This window comes from Astatotilapia calliptera, chromosome 8 (genome assembly GCF_964374335.1).
Source record: "Astatotilapia calliptera chromosome 8, fAstCal68.1, whole genome shotgun sequence".
In the NCBI taxonomy this organism is placed as follows: Eukaryota; Metazoa; Chordata; class Actinopteri; order Cichliformes; family Cichlidae; genus Astatotilapia; species Astatotilapia calliptera.
Window position 1 is genome coordinate 32,501 of NC_137429.1, and position 17,137 is coordinate 49,637.

Genomic DNA, 17,137 nt, shown 5'->3' on the forward strand with positions numbered 1-17,137 from the left:
ACAGTAGACACTGATGTAGCCGACTGAATCTTTTGGACTGTTTCCAGCACAATATTAATTAATCATTGTCAATTTGTCCTTTTCTCATTGTACAGCGAATTATGATTGAGGGAGGGTTCGCCCAGGGCGCCAAACAGGCTAGGACCGCCACTGCCCAGGACTCCTGTGAAAACTGACAGCATCACAGGAAACAGGAAGCCAGGCTGTGACGGTGACGTGTGTCCAGAGTTTCACTGCCTTTGAGGCACCTGATCTTTGAAGGAAAGAAAGACACCTGACAGCTTCAGTGACGTCACCAAACTCTTAAAAACTGAACACGTGATCATGTTTCGAGCTTCTGCTTTCTTCCTAATATCTGGATAATTAATTGATAACTAATCTATTGACCGCGTGTTACTGGTGGCCCATCAGAGGTGTTCACATCTCCTTTAATTCATATCGTTTTCTTTTGTGACAGAGGTTAAAGTTCAGCTTACGTCTCATTGCAGACTCAGTGTCCCACGTTTTATTATTATGGTGCTGATTATTAAAAACAACCCAAAAATGGCAATAAAGGAAGAAAAAAAACATTCTTCAGAATTCAGCCTGTGTACATGCAAAATATTTGAATGGCTTTTATATGTAAATGAAAAACAAAAGAACGAACAACACGAGTTTATAACGTATCCTTTTAATTATCTTTAATTATCGCGCCCACAAAAATATATGAATGAAACGAAACCTGTAAGTTAATTTTTCTTTGTCTGGTACGATAAACTTTTTTCCTATAATCCGCTGATGATGTTTTATTTTAAAACTATAGTTGTTGTTTTTTTAAAGAACTCTTATAAACGCCGAAGGTCACCGAGAGCAGCTGGAAAAGCAGTTTTATTTATAAGGTTCTGTGAGACGAAGACTGAAGCTGTGCAGGACCGAGAGCGACACACAGCGAGGAAGTCTAAACAAACTGTTTCACGACCTGCAGGCAGGAAAGCTCAGTTCAGACTCACCTTCATCAAACGTGCGGCTCCGTGAGTGCGCTCGCTCTGCAGCAGCGAGGAGCTGCACCTCCTCCTCCTCACTCCGAGGAGCTCTTCTCTGAAAGCAGCTGCTGTGGATCCACATCAGACACACCTGAACTTGAAGAAAAACGGGAAACCTTCAGATTTCTGTCAAAGAAACCAACACAGAACTTAATTACTGCTCCAGCTGATCCCCGGAAGGAGCTCGCGGGTCCATTAAAGGTAACGCAGACGGACACCTGAGAGACCCTGACAGGCACAGACAGGTGTGCGCAGCAGCAGGGGTTCCGGACCCGGCTAGAGTGTCTGTGGCTCTCTGCAGGTACCCTCCCACAGTGGGACACACACGTCGGGTCGGCTGGTGCACCTGTTAGCCCTGCGACGGGTGGAGACATGTCCAGATGGTGCCGGGGTCTGCTCCTGAGAACCGGATCACTCGTTGATGAAACTGCTGTTTCCAAAGTTTGTTAAACAGTGGGTGGAAGTGTTTGTTTCTCCCGTGACCTGTTAACACGAGAGCAGACGTCTTTGGCACATTAAAAACATAAAGAAACTGAAGCAAACGAACTCGGCGTGAACTTTCCACGCTTCGGTTCAGATATTTCACTTCAGCCTGGAGGTGATTTTGTTTCGGGGTTGTTGTTTTTTTGGTTGTTCTTTTACAGACCGAAACATTTGAAGTGTGCGTTTCACGTGCGCTATATGTAAGTGTTGAAGAGCTCTGAGCTCGCGTGGATTGAGTATACCGGAGGGAGGGAGGGACAGTCCGAGTGTCCATGGAGACTTTCTACAACCACACGCGGAACCAGCGGCAGGACCAGAGCCAGCACCCAGTGGTCACGGCGGCAGCGGACAGCCCCGCGCACGGGAGTGACCTCAGCCTCCGCGCGCTCACCGGATGCGTCCTGTGCGTCCTGATCGTGTCCACGCTGCTGGGGAACGCGCTGGTGTGCGCCGCCGTCATCAAGTTCCGCCACCTTCGCTCCAAAGTCACCAACGCCTTTGTCATCTCTCTGGCCGTGTCCGACCTGTTCGTGGCCGTGCTAGTGATGCCGTGGAGGGCCGTGTCCGAGGTGGCCGGCGTCTGGCTGTTCGGCCGCTTCTGCGACACGTGGGTGGCGTTCGACATCATGTGCTCCACGGCCTCTATCCTCCACCTGTGCATCATCAGCATGGACCGCTACTGGGCCATCTCCAGCCCGTTCCGCTACGAGCGCAGGATGACGCGCAGGTTCGCGTGCGTGATGATCGGTGTGGCGTGGACGCTGTCTGTGCTCATCTCCTTCATCCCCGTGCAGCTCAACTGGCACCGCGCGGGCGCGCAGAACGCCACGGACCCGGGGGACTGCAACGCGAGCCTGAATCGCACCTATGCCATCTCCTCTTCCCTCATCAGCTTCTACATCCCCGTGCTCATCATGGTGGGCACGTACACGCGCATCTTCCGCATCGCGCGCACGCAGATCCGGCGGATCTCGTCGCTAGAGAGGGGCTGCCGCGCCGTGCACCGGCGGCCCCGCGCCTCCGCGCACGAGGAGAGCTCTCTGAAAACTTCCTTCCGCCGCGAGACCAAAGTGCTGAAGACGCTGTCGGTCATCATGGGCGTGTTCGTGTTCTGCTGGCTGCCGTTCTTCGTGCTCAACTGCATGGTTCCCTTCTGCCGCCTGGAGCGCCTGGGCGCGCCGCCCTGCGTCAGCGACACCACGTTCAGCGTGTTCGTGTGGTTCGGCTGGGCCAACTCGTCCCTGAACCCGGTCATCTACGCCTTCAACGCAGACTTCCGGAAGGCCTTCTCCACCATCCTGGGCTGCAGCCGCTACTGCGCCACCTCGGCGGTGGAGGCGGTGGACTTCAGTAACGAGCTGGCGTCCCACCACGACACCACCCTGCAGAAGGAGGTGTGCGCTGCGCCGGCGGAGCTCGAGCGCGACTTCGATAAAGTTTCGGCCATTTCCGGTGATTCCAGGATCCGCCGGAACTTGCTGCTGCCCGCCATCCTGCGGCACGAGTGCGAGGCCGAGATCTCTCTGGACATGATGCCCTTTGGACACGATGCACCGGCAGACTTTTACGTGATACCTGGTCAAGTCCAGGACCTGTGAGCAGACCGGGATTGACCTTTGACCTTCTGCTTGTGACTTTAAACGAGAGGAGAGGATTTTTTTTCCTGTTGTCAGGTCATTTAAGTGTGGACGATTTTTCCATCAAACATTTGAGAGGATGTAAAAAAAAATGGATACTCATCATTATCATCATCATCATCATCCCGACTTCAGATGGAAGGCAGGAGGTCGTTCTGTGTTTGTCACTCTGAGGTCTGTTCTGCTCATTCCCAATATTCCAACATCTGGACATAAAAACAGATGACAGAGTTTGTCCGAGTCACTGGAACGCCTTACCATTTCCTGTTAATGCTCTTTATACATTAAACTCTTTGCTTGAGACTCACTTCGACTCTTTCATTTGGACCAAACCTCCACAGTTTTGGTTCCTCTGGTACTTTCCCCACCACCACGTGAAGCTTGAGAAGATCTGACTAAAAGCACAAATCCAAAATGATCCATTGAGTCAAACAGGCAGTTGTGTGTTTGTCAAATGTCACTGCACATTTGTTGGAATTCTGCTCAAATCTGAATTTTAAAAACAAACCTCATCCTGCTTTATGATCACTGAGTTGCTTTTCTAAATCCTGATTTCAGTGTTAAACTTCATGATTGATCACACAGACTAACAACCAATCAGTTGTTGCTACCACGACATGATGACATATACTTTTACTGATATATTTGGTGTCCAGTATTCAGACACTGCATGGACCCCTTCGTGGCTCTGATGACGTGTTTGCGTGTTACAGCCCACGCAGGGAGTTCAGGGTTTTCTTTTGTAATGAAATAAGTGAAACAGACACAATTTATATGTTCGTGACTTTTTTTCCTCTCTTCTTGTCATAGCAAAAAAATAATAATAATAAATAAATAAATAAATAAAACCCACACACCAAACAGTGATAAACAAGCTTTAAAATAATTCATCCTGTGTGAGTTTACATCAGCACTGTAAAAACAAGATTTTTCTGTCGCCGAGTTTTCAGTTTATAGTAAAATGTAAACTTGTGTTTACAGCACCGTTCACAGGCTTTTCCTCTCACTGTTAAACCGATAACTCTTTAAAGGTACTTCTTTCCTTTAGCAGATCAATTTAATCAAAGATTCTTTGCTCAAGAATCCTTCATCTTTGTTTGAATCTGCAGCTGCTGAACAACAATACTGTGCACTTAACAACAGACACAAATGAGGTTAAATATCTCAGGAACGTCAGGAGTGTCTGTCAGAGACTTTAAATGGCACCAAGCTAACAGGCTGAATGTCGGGAATGAGGGGAAAATCCGTCCTGATTGTTCTCTGCTCTCGTTAGTGACACTGTCTGGATGGCACACATCATCACACATAAACTAATAAAGTTGTGTGATGTAATACAAATGACCTTAAACTCACGGATATCGATGGTGGTTTGAATTTAAACCTAAGCCCTGACTTGTACTTGATGCCCACAGATTGAAAGCTGTTTGATCTGAGTGTTCAGACCCACTGACTGAACCTCCCTTTGATATGGTAAAGATGGAGGACAGATCATTAATAACAATTACATCATTAATTTTGGCATCTAATTGGCCCTTCAGGTAATTGCAGGCTGTTGGCGTTTGTACATGCAAATTGAATGTGAAGCTGAACAAAAGCCAGATGAGCGTTTCCACGATGGAGTTTGCTGGAAAGCTTTGGGCTGCTGGTTGTTGGTGAGCTGAGGCAAAGCTCTGCAGACTCACAGAGACTGAAAACCTTTTCTAACAGCTCGTTTCAGACGGAGCAGGAACTGTGAGATAAAGGATTATTACAAACCGCGATCATGCAAAGCTCCTTTAGCATAGTCCAAGAATGAAATTGAGCACAATAATTGCACTTTAAAGTTACTGTCATGTTGCTGTTTGAAGCTTTGGGTCAGTTCAAGATTAATGTCAGTATTTCATGTAAATCTCCCTCACTGTGTTGAGGTGAGGGAGAGCCAGACTGTTGTTTTACTGCACAGGAACCCGACAAGTCAGCGACTTTAATGTTAAATGTAGGACAAAGGTGAAGGCAGCAGCATCACCACGCTTCCAAAATACTGAGATTTGAGGGGGAAATGCAAATTTTCATCAACAGTCAAAAAAGAAAAAAGGAAATTCAACAACCAAACTCAAGTCTGGCTTCAATGTCCCCCCCAAAAATGTCCCTGGGTGGAGATGTGGAACAGGTGGAGCACTGTGATGTTGAGTGGATCCAGATGGAGAGGTCAGAGCTGATTAGCATTCAGAGTCAAGGATGAAGGTCACAGAGAGCCCTGAGAAAGGAAGTTTGGGTGATCCGAGGCAGCTTGCAGGTGTCCTCTGGAGTCTCTCTCACTGATCCTGAAAACATGAACTCAGAGAAGAAGAAATCGCTGCAGAGATTTCACCACGTTTGTTGTTCTGACTGTTACTGACAGACACCCAGCAGCCAATCCCGGCACACCAGGGTCCAGCATGGCGCTGAAAGTGTGGTGCTCCATCTCTCACAAACATGTACAACAGGAAAAGCTGAAAATCAAAAATCATATTAACCACAAACTTTTCAGGTCATTAACAGCAAACACAGAAATCTGTTTGTGCCATTATGGAAATGTTTCACTCTTTTATAAAACTGCAGCTCTTTCTACCCGATGAACATCAGTCAGCTCAGACTGAAATGTTACATGTGTGAGGCAGACACGTAATAAAAACAAGCGGAGAAACCATGTTGCACAGTCACATGATCATGATTATTGCAGCCTGTGTAATGCTCAACCACTGCATCAACAACTTGATTTTCAGCCCAGTGCATGCCTGCAAATCTCACTTATTCCCTGCAGTAATCAGCCATGTACAGGCTGTGAAGTTGGAATTTGCTCCAATCAGAAACTTCTGGAAATAAAGCATATGATGCATAGTGGGTGGGTCCAGCACTGGCAGAAATCAGAGAGAAATATCTTAATAGTAATATGTACAATTAACAAGCACCCTGAATTGGATTATTGAAGTAGTAAAACTTCTTCCAGGCGATGAAGTGCCAGAATTCCAAACTCCATTTCAATATGCAATAGACCCTTCAGATGTTTGTGTTGGCTTCAGATTGCTCTAAACAGTTGTTAGTCTGCACTCAGTCAGTGAAAACTGCTCCACTGTTCCCAATATCAATATGGAGTCTCCATCAGGTTCAGGACTATGTGAAACCTCTTGAGTGTTTATAGCAGCAGCATCAAGGCAACTGAGCAAATCACAAATTTATCCAAGTTTGTGCTCATAAATCAGCAGGATGACACGATGAAACACTGTCGTCTGCATATAACTTTATATCTGTAATATATTTTAATCTAAGAAGTATAACCAGAATCTGTTATCCAAGCTGAGGTTTTAAGTACAGTCATCTTCCACTTCCCTCACCTATGGTGTGCCACAAGGTTCTGTATTGAGGCCCTTATTATATACATAATGCTGATTCAACGTTTCAGTTATGGACGTGCTTCTGTCACATTACATTCAGAGCTCTGTGCACTCAAACACACATCACTATGCTTATGTTTAACATAATGAAGATGTGACTACGACACCTCATTGGTCAGCTTAGTGCCTTCTTTGATAACATTTTGTTAAATAAACAGAAAAAGTGCTCAGTATTGCACTAGCTTCCCCTGTTTGAAGCTTTTGTTCCACATGTAGAAATGTTGCTGCAGCCACAGCAGCAGCAGAGGTGAAAGGTTGCACAGAGAAACAGACAACCACACTTAAGAGCTCTTTGTGACACACACTCTTTCATCTCCAGGAGAAAGCGGCCAGGATTGTGCTCATGCCTTCTTTCATTCGCTCTCTGAAGTCACTCAGTGCCAATGCTGGCGTTTCAATGACAGCCAGGCGAATCGCCAGAGAAGATTAACAGTGTTCATCTTCTCCGAGGTATTCAAGTGTTTGCATAAAACACATACAACCACATGGAGGGAAAACAAGAGAAGAAACCAACAAATTCAACGATAGGGGAAACTCCCATTTCAAAATGTGTTCAAAATCGGAGCGCTTAGAATTAGAATAGAGTAGATTTGAGTCATTTCTTCTGCCTTCATGATATAACAAAAATTATAATGTAAAATCAGTAATTTCTTAGTAAAAAGGATACTGTACTCAAATATACAGATTAGTGTCTAATTACATCTTCCATTAACCTGACCCATATAATTAATCTAGAATAAATATCAGTGGGTTGGCAGTTTGTGAAAGCCACTATATCTGAATACAGTGGAGGGAAAGGACATCTGCCTTGCAACTAATGGTGTTTTACGTATGTGGTGCTAGAGAGCGGAGATGCAATGTGCAAACCGAAGGAGAAAGAAGTCAAAGGTGTTTGCGTGAAGGTACATTTAGATTCACTTCTGCACAGTCATACCCTACATTTTATCCCCTTCACAAAAACACAAGGAACGAGGACGCCACTGGCATCTTATTAAAATGTCTTCATTTAAGTCAGTGCTCTAACACAAAAACACGCTCCCAGGTCAGACACGTGACCCTCATCTCTGGAAAGCTGACAAGAGCTAAATAACAGCAGCCAGTTAGACGCTAACATTAGGCTCCAATGCCCTAACAGTCACTTTCCTGCTGATAAATCGTTCAACTGTGTCTCACCTGGCATTGAAAGCTGAGGTAAACAGTGGACTGACTGCCTTCTACAGTTGAAATTTAAGGTTTTGTCTCTGACAGATGAAAAATAAGTTATCCTAGCCACTGTAGCCAGGCTTACGCAAATAAGTTTCTGGAGGTAATTCAGTAGAATTCTGCAAGCTGCTGACATCTGTTAAACTTTTACACACTATAGCTTTAATTGTCAGTCCATGGTTTGACTTTGGGATCTCGGGTCTTGGTTGAGTATTTTCAGTACATTTGAGTTATTCTCACCATTTTAAGTCTTGAGTTGTAGTTGCTATAGTGTTGCCTTTCACTTCATTATGCTTTTCATCATCATTCATCCAATGTGACAGAGTCACGTGACTTGCAAGACAACCTTTGTGTCCATGTATATCAGCCAGTTTAAAGAAAGTTGTAACCCATCACCTCTGACCGTGATGGTGTCAGGTTCAGCCAGTTAAGGCCAAGTCTGGCTATGCTGAATGTGTAAACGTCAAAGTGTCTGACATTGTCCACAAAAACCTAAAGCTGACCTAATGACTGGTTGCCCAGTAAAAGACTGGAGAACAGATTTTGTTGTTATAGTGTATTTAATGACCACATGATGCATGGAGGCCCAGGCTCAGCTCATCAAGTTGACCTGCAAGAACAAAAAGTCACTACACATGTTTCTCCAAATTTAAGCAAGTTGGTTCGTAACTGTGCCTTACCTCAAACCTTTATCCTTTGAGAATCAACCACTGGGACACTTTCTGGATCGTGTGGCAGCACAGGGCTTAGAGGAAAGGGGCTGTAGACATCGTCAGTGTATTTGGAGTAAGAAAAGGCTTCTCTTCCTCGCTGGTAACCATTGCCGTTCTGGATGATGTAGGATGAAGGCAATGCAGGTGGAGCCATAAACATGCCAAGTGGCACTTGAGAGGTATACCAGGCATTAAAGTCAGGATAGGTCTGAGAGGGCATCCAGTACTGTGGGTCAAAGGAGGAAGGAGCTCCCCCTACAGGAGCATGTACCCATGGAAAGCCAGCAAAAAAAATGAGGATCCAGTAAAGCCACCAATACCAACCCTTCCAGAGTTTTTGCTGAAACTGAGCTTGTCAAGTTGCAATGAAGCTCTTGAAAATTTTGCTCTGAGTAGCACTGAAAGAAAACCTTTCTATTACTTGGTTTAGCAGACCAAGCTTTTCAGTCAAGTATAAAATTACAGTTTTCTGGAAAAAAAAGAAAAAAAAAAAAGGGTAGTTCAGTTCTGCTACAGCTAGATTTCCAAGACTAACTCTCTTGAGGTTAGACAGGAAGACTTACCTTTAACTAAAACAGGCAAGCACCTCGGCCAAAAAGGAGGAAGCAAATCCAGGAAACCCTGTTAAAGCTATAACATGTTTTATATAAAAAATAAAAAATAAAAAACTTAAAATATAAAAGAGGCATCAAGCATCAAACAGCACAACTAACCTCAGAATAAAGACAAGCACCATGATTAAGCCTCAAAAGGGTCAGCTACAGCAGGCCAGTACCAACACGCTGCCAGCTGCTTACAGATCAACTCAGTGTCCGTTAACTAGCTGGCAGCAAATGCATGGCTTATATTGGTGCTCAACATGCTGGCAGCTCTCGTTAAATTCATTCACTTCACCTGGTGCCCATCACTCCCCAGTCAATGATGCATTCTTTTTAGCCTGGAATCTGAACAATACCGAACCCCTGCACCTTTCAATTGTTTGCCAACTGCCAATATAACTGTAAGAAAGAAAGAATACTGAACCCCGCACAGGAAAGTTTGACTGCAATAGAGAAGAAAAAACAACAGAACATGTTTTGATGCATTGTCAGAAATATGATGCAGAGAGAAGAATTGATATGCTTGGTGATATGAAAGTGAAACTGGGCTTGGTTTATTTGTTTCATAAGAACTCGAGAAGGGAAAGTTATCAGACCATATTTGGTTTTTATGGCAGACTCATTTGTTTGGGAGGTTTTTAATTTTTTTGTAAAAAATTTATTTATTTATTTTGTTAACATTTTGGTTCACATTCCAAACCAGTTGGTGGCAGTATTGCACCGTTTTGCTGTTTGCCAACCACCAATAAATAATATAAAGAAGAAGACTGAGCTCCTACTTGTAATACTACAGGGTGGGCCATTTATATGGATAGACCGTAATAACATGGGAATGGTTGGTGATATTAAAGTCCTGTTTGTGGCACATTAGTATATGTGAGGGGCAAACTCCTCAAGGTGGGTGGTGACCATGGTGGCCATTTAGAAGTCGGCCATCTTGGATACAACTTTTGTTTTTGCAATAGGAAGAGGGCCATGTGAAACATGAAACTTATTGGTAATGTCACAAGAACAACAATGATGTGCTTTGTTTCAACGTAACTTTATTCTTTCGTGAGTTATTTACAAGTTTCTCTTTGTTCACAGCCATTGACATGTCGAAGAGGTTGTCACGTGAGGAGCGGATCGAAATTGTGTTGATATCTGGTGAACGCAGTAACCGGGTCATTGCAGCAGATTTCAATGCAAGACACCCTACGAGACCACCCATCTCCCATGCTACAGTTAGCAAACTGCTGGCTAAGTTTCGTGAAACTGGTTCAGTGTTGGATTTGCCAAAATGTGGACGCAAGAAAACTGTCACTAATGAAGAAACATCAGTGGCTGTCCTAGCTTCATTCAGCAAGAGCCCACAGCGTAGCACTCGCCGCATGTCAACATGCTCTTTTAATCAAGAGCTTTCCTGCATTTTTTCCAAAATATTTATTTATTTATTGATCTATTGGCTATGCTATATTTTGCCTGCAACAGGCAGATGATTGTGGTTTTTGGTGAACTTTGCTCAGTAGGGAAAATCGCTAGGATTTAGGACATGGATTCAGCTTAGCACTTGTAATTCGCACTAATACATCTAAAACTTCTGTCCAAAATTTTGGGATTTCTGGACATTCACATAGGCAATGCATCAGTGTACCTTTATCCCCACATTTAACACGTGTCCAGAACGTTAGGGTCAAATTTGTTTAATAATGTTGGGGTGATATATGTTCTAATATATACTGGATTAGTTTAAATTGGGTGTTTATAGATTGTGTTTGGGCTTTCAAGTAGGCTTTTTGACATTCCGCTGTGGTTATTCTACACTTTAAGTCTTGACACCATTCAAATCTTTTTTTCTGAGGACGTTTGAGAGCTGTCCCTGAGGTTGTTATAAAGACGGGATATTAAACCCTTCTTCAGCTGATGGTTTATTGCTGTGCCCTTTAATGAGTTTAGAGTGGGCAGTGTTAGGGATTTTTGAAATGAAGCTTCTGATCTGTAGAAATTTGAAGAAATGTTTGGTTGGAATGCCAAATTTCCATGTCAAGTCATTAAAGCACATTAGGGTGTCCTTGTCAAATAGGTCTGCAACTTTGCACAAACCTCTGGCAGCCCACATTTTAAAACCCGAATCTTTCCAACCAGGGTCAAAGGCCTTATTGCCCCAAATAGGTGAGAATTAGGATAGTGCTCGTGTTTCATTTTTAAGCTTCAGTGCATCAAACCAGAAACAAATGGTGTGTGTGTGTGTGTGTGTGTGTGTGTGTGTGTGTGTGTGTGTGTGTGTATATATATATTTTTTTTTTTTTGTGGAGTACAGTCAAGAACTGAGCAGTAAGGGGGTAGTGCTTGGCCTTTCTAAATTTACCGAGGATAAAGTTGTCGTTGAAAACCAGCATGAAGCTGTAGAGAGCAGATTACATTTTAATGTTGTCCAAATTAAAGAGCTCAGTTCCCCAGCTACTCAAAACAATTTACCCTACAACATCTCTGGGTATAAAATTAGTCAATCCAAATCAGCCATCCTTTAAACATTCTCAGAGAATTAAATCACCCATTCAAGTTGCCAGAGACAGTCTTACCCGTCTAGTGTGTGTGTGTGTGTGTGTGTGTGTGTGTGATAAATATAAGAAAAATCCACTCCAAAGATAGATGATTTGGCACATGCAAACCATGCTCCAACAATCAACTCTGTTGTTGAATCAATTGGTGGACTATGCCGCCAATCTCTGATTGGACGCGTAAACATTCCTCTTAGTCCTCCATATGACTTCTTCACAAAGGCAAAAAAATAATACGCACCAAATTCATTTGGAATAACAGACGAGCCAGACTATGCCTATCATTACTATATCTTCCATATGATAGGGGAAGTCTCTGTATTCCAAGCCTCATGCTTTCCTGCATTTTTAATGCAAGCAAAAAAACAACAAAAAAACAAAAACAAAACACCAGACTATACACACTTTCCACATCAGCTGAAGTTTGACCCAAGAGTTAGTATAATTTGTAGAGTTCAAGATGGTGGAATTGCCAAGGGTACACAAGATCAGAAACTGCATTTGTTGAAATGTATAAAAATGAATGAGATTCCCCATACCAGATCGGTAAAGGCCTGGGTTAACGATCAGTTCTGTTTTTTATTGCTAGCACTTCTAGCACTGGCAGTTAAAGCTGGACTAGTTTGCCCTGAATTAAAAGATTTCAACTAAATGTAAGCTTGTAAAGCCAAGTTAATTTAAGCTTCTAGGCATTCTGAAGTTGAAGGAATAGCTTACCTTTCATTGTTACAGGGAAACAAGATCCACTGCTGAAAAGCAGGAAACAAATGCAGGAAACCCTGTGAAAAAACAAACAAGTCTCTGTAGATAAACTACTAAATCAGACAGCATTAAATTTCACTACTCACTTCAAAACAAGCTTGAGTCCCAAGTCTTTCCCTGACTTCAGTGGCTTGTATACCTACAGTGTGCCACTGGGCATGGTCGCAGCACCTCCCATATTTCCTTCATCGTACATCGTCCAGTCTGGGAATGGCTACCAGCGGGGAAGAGAAGCCCTTTCTTTCTCTAAATACTCTGATGATATAGTTGTTCCTTTTCCTCTGACACAGTATCTAGGGTTTCCCTGAGACTGAGTTTCAAGAGCCGTGGATCTGAGGTAAGGGGCTACTTATAAGCATCTAGCACTTGAACAATCAAAACCTGTGTGGTAATTTTTCTTTGTTTCTGCAGGTGATGCTGACCCTCAGCTGTGCAAGAACTGATGTCTTCAAACATTAAACATAAGAAAAATTGCATTGACTGTCAATCATCTTGGTTTTAGATGTTGCAGTGTGCCGCTAACTCTACGGACAGTGAACCAAGTCTTCTAAATACAATAATGTTCACTGAATAATGGGTATCATGGCCTGTAAATAAATGCAGCAGGATAACTGGGTGCCAAAATTTTACTGATAGTGAGCTGAAAATACATTCCTGTGTCTAAGCTGCTCCCCAAGTAACACAAAAACATTGCTGGCATGAGTAAACCCATCATATGTTCCTACATCAGGTTTCTTACAACTGTGTATGGAACAGTAAGAAGAAAGTCGAGTTAGTTTTGTTCACCATTTTTTTTTTCTGATTTGGTGAATTTCCTGAATAACCCATAACTATCTCGCTGGCTGACGAACCTTGCCAACCCGCTATCTGCAACCACAACACTCAAGTTTGAGCTGAGCTAACATTAGCTGGTTCTCATGCTGGAAGCCAGTCTCCAAGCAGTCCGATAGCTTCCCTTCCAGCTCCGCGTTCTGTACCCATGTACGAGCCAAAAAAGTTTGTTGTGACCTACGATTCCAGCTCAGATGAGTCCAGTCCTCCTGAAGTTCAGTCTCCTGGCCCCTGGTTCAGCTCTTTGGGACCTGTGAGGAAACCTCCCAGCGTCTCTGTGAACCCTCGGTCAGCTTTGAGAACCAGTGGACGCCCACATGTGGTGTTTAGGTCCCGTCCGGTCTACGAGGCTTTATTGCCCCCTCGTGGAGTCAGATATGCTGCTGATAGTGGTGGGAACTCTGCTTCCTACAGATCATCCCCATTCAATCCAGCATTCGCATGGGATGAACAGCTTGCAGCGGGGCCTTCTGCCCTGTTCTACCTGGGAGGGGGGACACCTCGTCACCTCCCGGATGCCAGCGTCTGGAACACTGATGAGGTGCCGGTGAGCACGACTGAGCTGCCGTACCTGCCTGCATCCTACATTGTCCAATCAAGAAACAGCTACCAGCGAGCAGCAGAAGTCCTGTCCCACTCCAAATACTCTGACGATACCTTCAAGCACATTCACCCCAGCGAGTCTCCAGATCTGCCTGAAGCTGAGAGTCCAAAGGTTCAATGAGGATTCATTAAAACTAACACTGAGAACACGTTCATGTCTTATCATTCAACCAGAATTCATATGACCTGTAAAATGCCTCAGACTCTTAGACCGATTGATGTGAACCTCTGAGATCACCCACACAGTGACTGCAGGGTTTTTCACATTCATTCATAAGAAGGTTGTTGCTGAAAACACGAGTGCAGAGAGTGAAACAGTGAAACCCCAGAAGCGGCTCTGCTGTTTCGAGCTCGGAGGCCTCGCCTGTGGCTCGCTGCTTCGATAAAGGAAAATCACAGAGGACTGCAGATGCTTTAGTCACAAACTTTCTGACGCTGTGATCGTGGCAGTGTGGGAGGTGTTTGAGGATAGCTGGAGATCTGCATGAAGCTGGGAGTCACATTAGCCTGTTTTCACAGGACTTCAGTCTGAATGTTTCATTTCACCGCGATCTACCCCCAACCTGAAATTTCACAATTTCTACTCATGAAGCTGCTGAGAGTAGTTTAAGAAATCGAAGCTTCTTGTAAAGACAAAATAACGAGCTTTTGTTTTTAAAGCAGAGTGATGATTTAAAGGATTTGCGTGGAACTTTAAAACATTGTACTCATGACGTGTGCGTCCCTCACATGTATGAGACGTGAAAGATGGACGTCATCACGCTGCTCCAGGCTGCTGGTTGTTGTAGGGCACAAATAAACTAAACTAAGTTTTTCTTACATTTACTATGTTTGAAATGAGAATCAGTACGAACCACAAACTCGATGTAAGAGTTCTGGTGTGTAGTTACAATTACAGTGATTAGCCACACCTGGTAAAACCTGCATTTAGCTTGCAACTTGGAAGTGTTTTACCTATCTACTGAACAGTTAGGAGCAAATGAGTGTAACCCTCCAAGGGGAACAGGTTGTCAACCTAATCTTATATTGTTTATATACTGCCTGCTTTTTATTTTCTTTCTTTTTTCAAACAGTCAATATGTCAAAATCTTCAGGTTAGTATTGTGGAACTTTGACTTAAAAATGAAATATTGGGATGAATTGAAAATCTAAGATAACATAAAAGCTATTTTTAAAAAACATTTCTGACTTATACTTTTGTTTTTTCCCAGTGCAGGAAACAAGCCTCCATAGATATGACCTATGATTCTGAATGTACAATTCTTATGTTTTAATGAACACTTAAACTTAATTTAGATTATGTTTCAAAAACCAACATTTTAAGTCCTTCCAGGCATTTCAGATGGCTGTGGAGTTGCAAGACTTGCTTTTTGAACATTTTGTTCAGAGGGTTACACCAACAAAGATGAAGTGACAGTCCAAACACTGGACTGTTGAATTAAAACATGAGCACAGAGGTTAATTATGTAAAAAAATGAATGATCAATATAGCACTGACTTTGCATTGAAAATATACCTCATATCGGTATATCTAAATCCTACAGCTATGTCAATGTTGTGCTAAAAATTCATAGGACATTTACGGTTGCACATCTGAAGCCTTACAGCATCAACAAAACCAGCTAATGTTAGCTCAGCTCAAACTTGAGTGTTGTGGTTGCACATAACGGGTTGGCAAGGTTCGTCAGCCAGCGAGATAGTTATGGGTTATTCAGGAAATTCATGTTCACCAAATGAGGGGGAAAAAAAAAAAAAAAAAAAAAAAAAAAAAAAAAATGTGAACAAAACTAACTCGACTTTCTTCTTACTGTTCCATACACAGTTGTAAGAAACCTGATGTAGGAACATATGATGGGTTTACTCATGCCGGCAATGTTTTTGTGTTACTTGGGGAGCAGCTTAGACACAGGAATGTATTTTCAGCTCACTATCAGTAAAATTTTGGCACCCAGTTATCCTGCTGCATTTATTTACAGGCCATGATACCCATTATTCAGTGAACATTATTGTATTTAGAAGACTTGGTTCACTGTCCGTAGAGTTAGCGGCACACTGCAACATCTAAAACCAAGATGATTGACAGTCAATGCAATTTTTCTTATGTTTAATGTTTGAAGACATCAGTTCTTGCACAGCTGAGGGTCAGCATCACCTGCAGAAACAAAGAAAAATTACCACACAGGTTTTGATTGTTCAAGTGCTAGATGCTTATAAGTAGCCCCTTACCTCAGATCCGCAGCTCTTGAAACTCAGTCTCAGGGAAACCCTAGATACTGTGTCAGAGGAAAAGGAACAACTATATCATCAGAGTATTTAGAGAAAGAAAGGGCTTCTCTTCCCCGCTGGTAGCCATTCCCAGACTGGACGATGTACGATGAAGGAAATATGGGAGGTGCTGCGACCATGCCCAGTGGCACACTGTAGGTATACAAGCCACTGAAGTCAGGGAAAGACTTGGATGGCAGCCATCTCTGAGAATCGAGAGAAAGGGCTCCTCCTACAGGAGCAGTAACCCAAGGAACGCCACCAAGAAATGAGGATCCATAAAAGCCTCCAGCACCATCCCCTCCACCTCCGAAGCTGCTAGTCCCTACCCCTCCAGTATCAGAAGTCCAGTCATCACCAAATTGATCTGAAACTAGAAACAGATTTCACACAGTTTCTTTTAATTTTTAATTTAAAAACAGAAAATCCAAGTTTTAAAGTCTAAGTCAAGAAATGAAATAAAGGCTTTATCAAGTAAAACAGTTTCAGAAGACCTCAAAATCTACATTCCTGCTGCAGCTACAGACCAGTTATCATAGACACTTGCCTTGAATAACTGTAGGGAAACAAGCTGCTCTGCTGAACAGCAGGAAGCAAACCCAAGAAACCCTGTTAAGATAAAAGTTCTCTATAAGTACAAGTACGCAAACGAAACCACTAAACAATAAAGCTCAAAACTAACCTGAGAAACAGGTCAAGCACCATGTTTAAATCTCAAACTGCACCACAGTTCAGCTACAACAGGTCAGAAGTAACAGTCTGACAGATGCTATCAGCAGAAGCTCTGTGCTAAGTGCTTATATTTGTGCTCTGCCTCTTCAGAATGAACTTCACCTGGTCCCAGTCAGTCACTGATTAATGCTGCATTCAGTTCAGCTCAGATTTTGAACATTTCTGATCTCCTCTTTGAAAGATCGTTGGATTGAGTGGGAGACGTAACCGTGGACAGTGAGTGTGAAATTATCCAGTCAAGCTGAGCTCAGACCATAATATAATCTTATACACGTATTCTCATGTTTTGTAAGGATTCTTCAAAACCCTCAAAGTAATAATAAAGAATAAATCT

The 17,137-nt window shown here is 43.2% G+C and overlaps 1 protein-coding gene and 2 long non-coding RNA genes across 5 annotated transcripts; 1 reads left to right on the forward strand and 2 right to left on the reverse strand.

Moving 5' to 3' along the window:
* Nucleotides 1–619: 619 nt before the first annotated feature.
* On the forward strand, nt 620–4,137 carry LOC113028603 (D(1)-like dopamine receptor). Its single transcript, XM_026179020.2, has one exon. The coding sequence runs from the start codon at nt 1,778–1,780 to the stop codon at nt 3,101–3,103; it is 1,326 nt and encodes a 441-aa protein (XP_026034805.2). The 5' UTR covers nt 620–1,777; the 3' UTR covers nt 3,104–4,137.
* Nucleotides 4,138–8,299: 4,162 nt separating this feature from the next.
* LOC113027859 (uncharacterized) lies at nt 8,300–9,396 on the reverse strand. 3 transcript variants are annotated; one of them, XR_003273141.2, is made up of 4 exons: nt 9,185–9,396; nt 9,035–9,092; nt 8,439–8,940; nt 8,300–8,368 (listed from the first exon to the last, which is right to left on the reverse strand). It is a non-coding gene; the product is annotated as an uncharacterized LOC113027859 (long non-coding RNA). The 3 variants fall into 3 exon arrangements; XR_003273140.2 differs by having other exon boundaries at nt 9,035–9,101; nt 9,185–9,394; XR_013911114.1 differs by having other exon boundaries at nt 8,439–8,869; nt 9,035–9,101; nt 9,185–9,393.
* A 5,812-nt stretch (nt 9,397–15,208) lies between these two features.
* LOC145430344 (uncharacterized) lies at nt 15,209–16,903 on the reverse strand. The gene is made up of 4 exons (XR_013910860.1): nt 16,754–16,903; nt 16,619–16,680; nt 16,033–16,444; nt 15,209–15,958 (listed from the first exon to the last, which is right to left on the reverse strand). It is a non-coding gene; the product is annotated as an uncharacterized LOC145430344 (long non-coding RNA).
* Nucleotides 16,904–17,137: the final 234 nt, after the last annotated feature.

What these genes read in the sequence shown, in the direction of transcription:
- LOC113028603 (XM_026179020.2), top strand. Translation starts at nt 1,778, where the DNA reads ATGGAGACTTTCTACAACCACACGCGGAACCAGCGGCAGGACCAGAGC.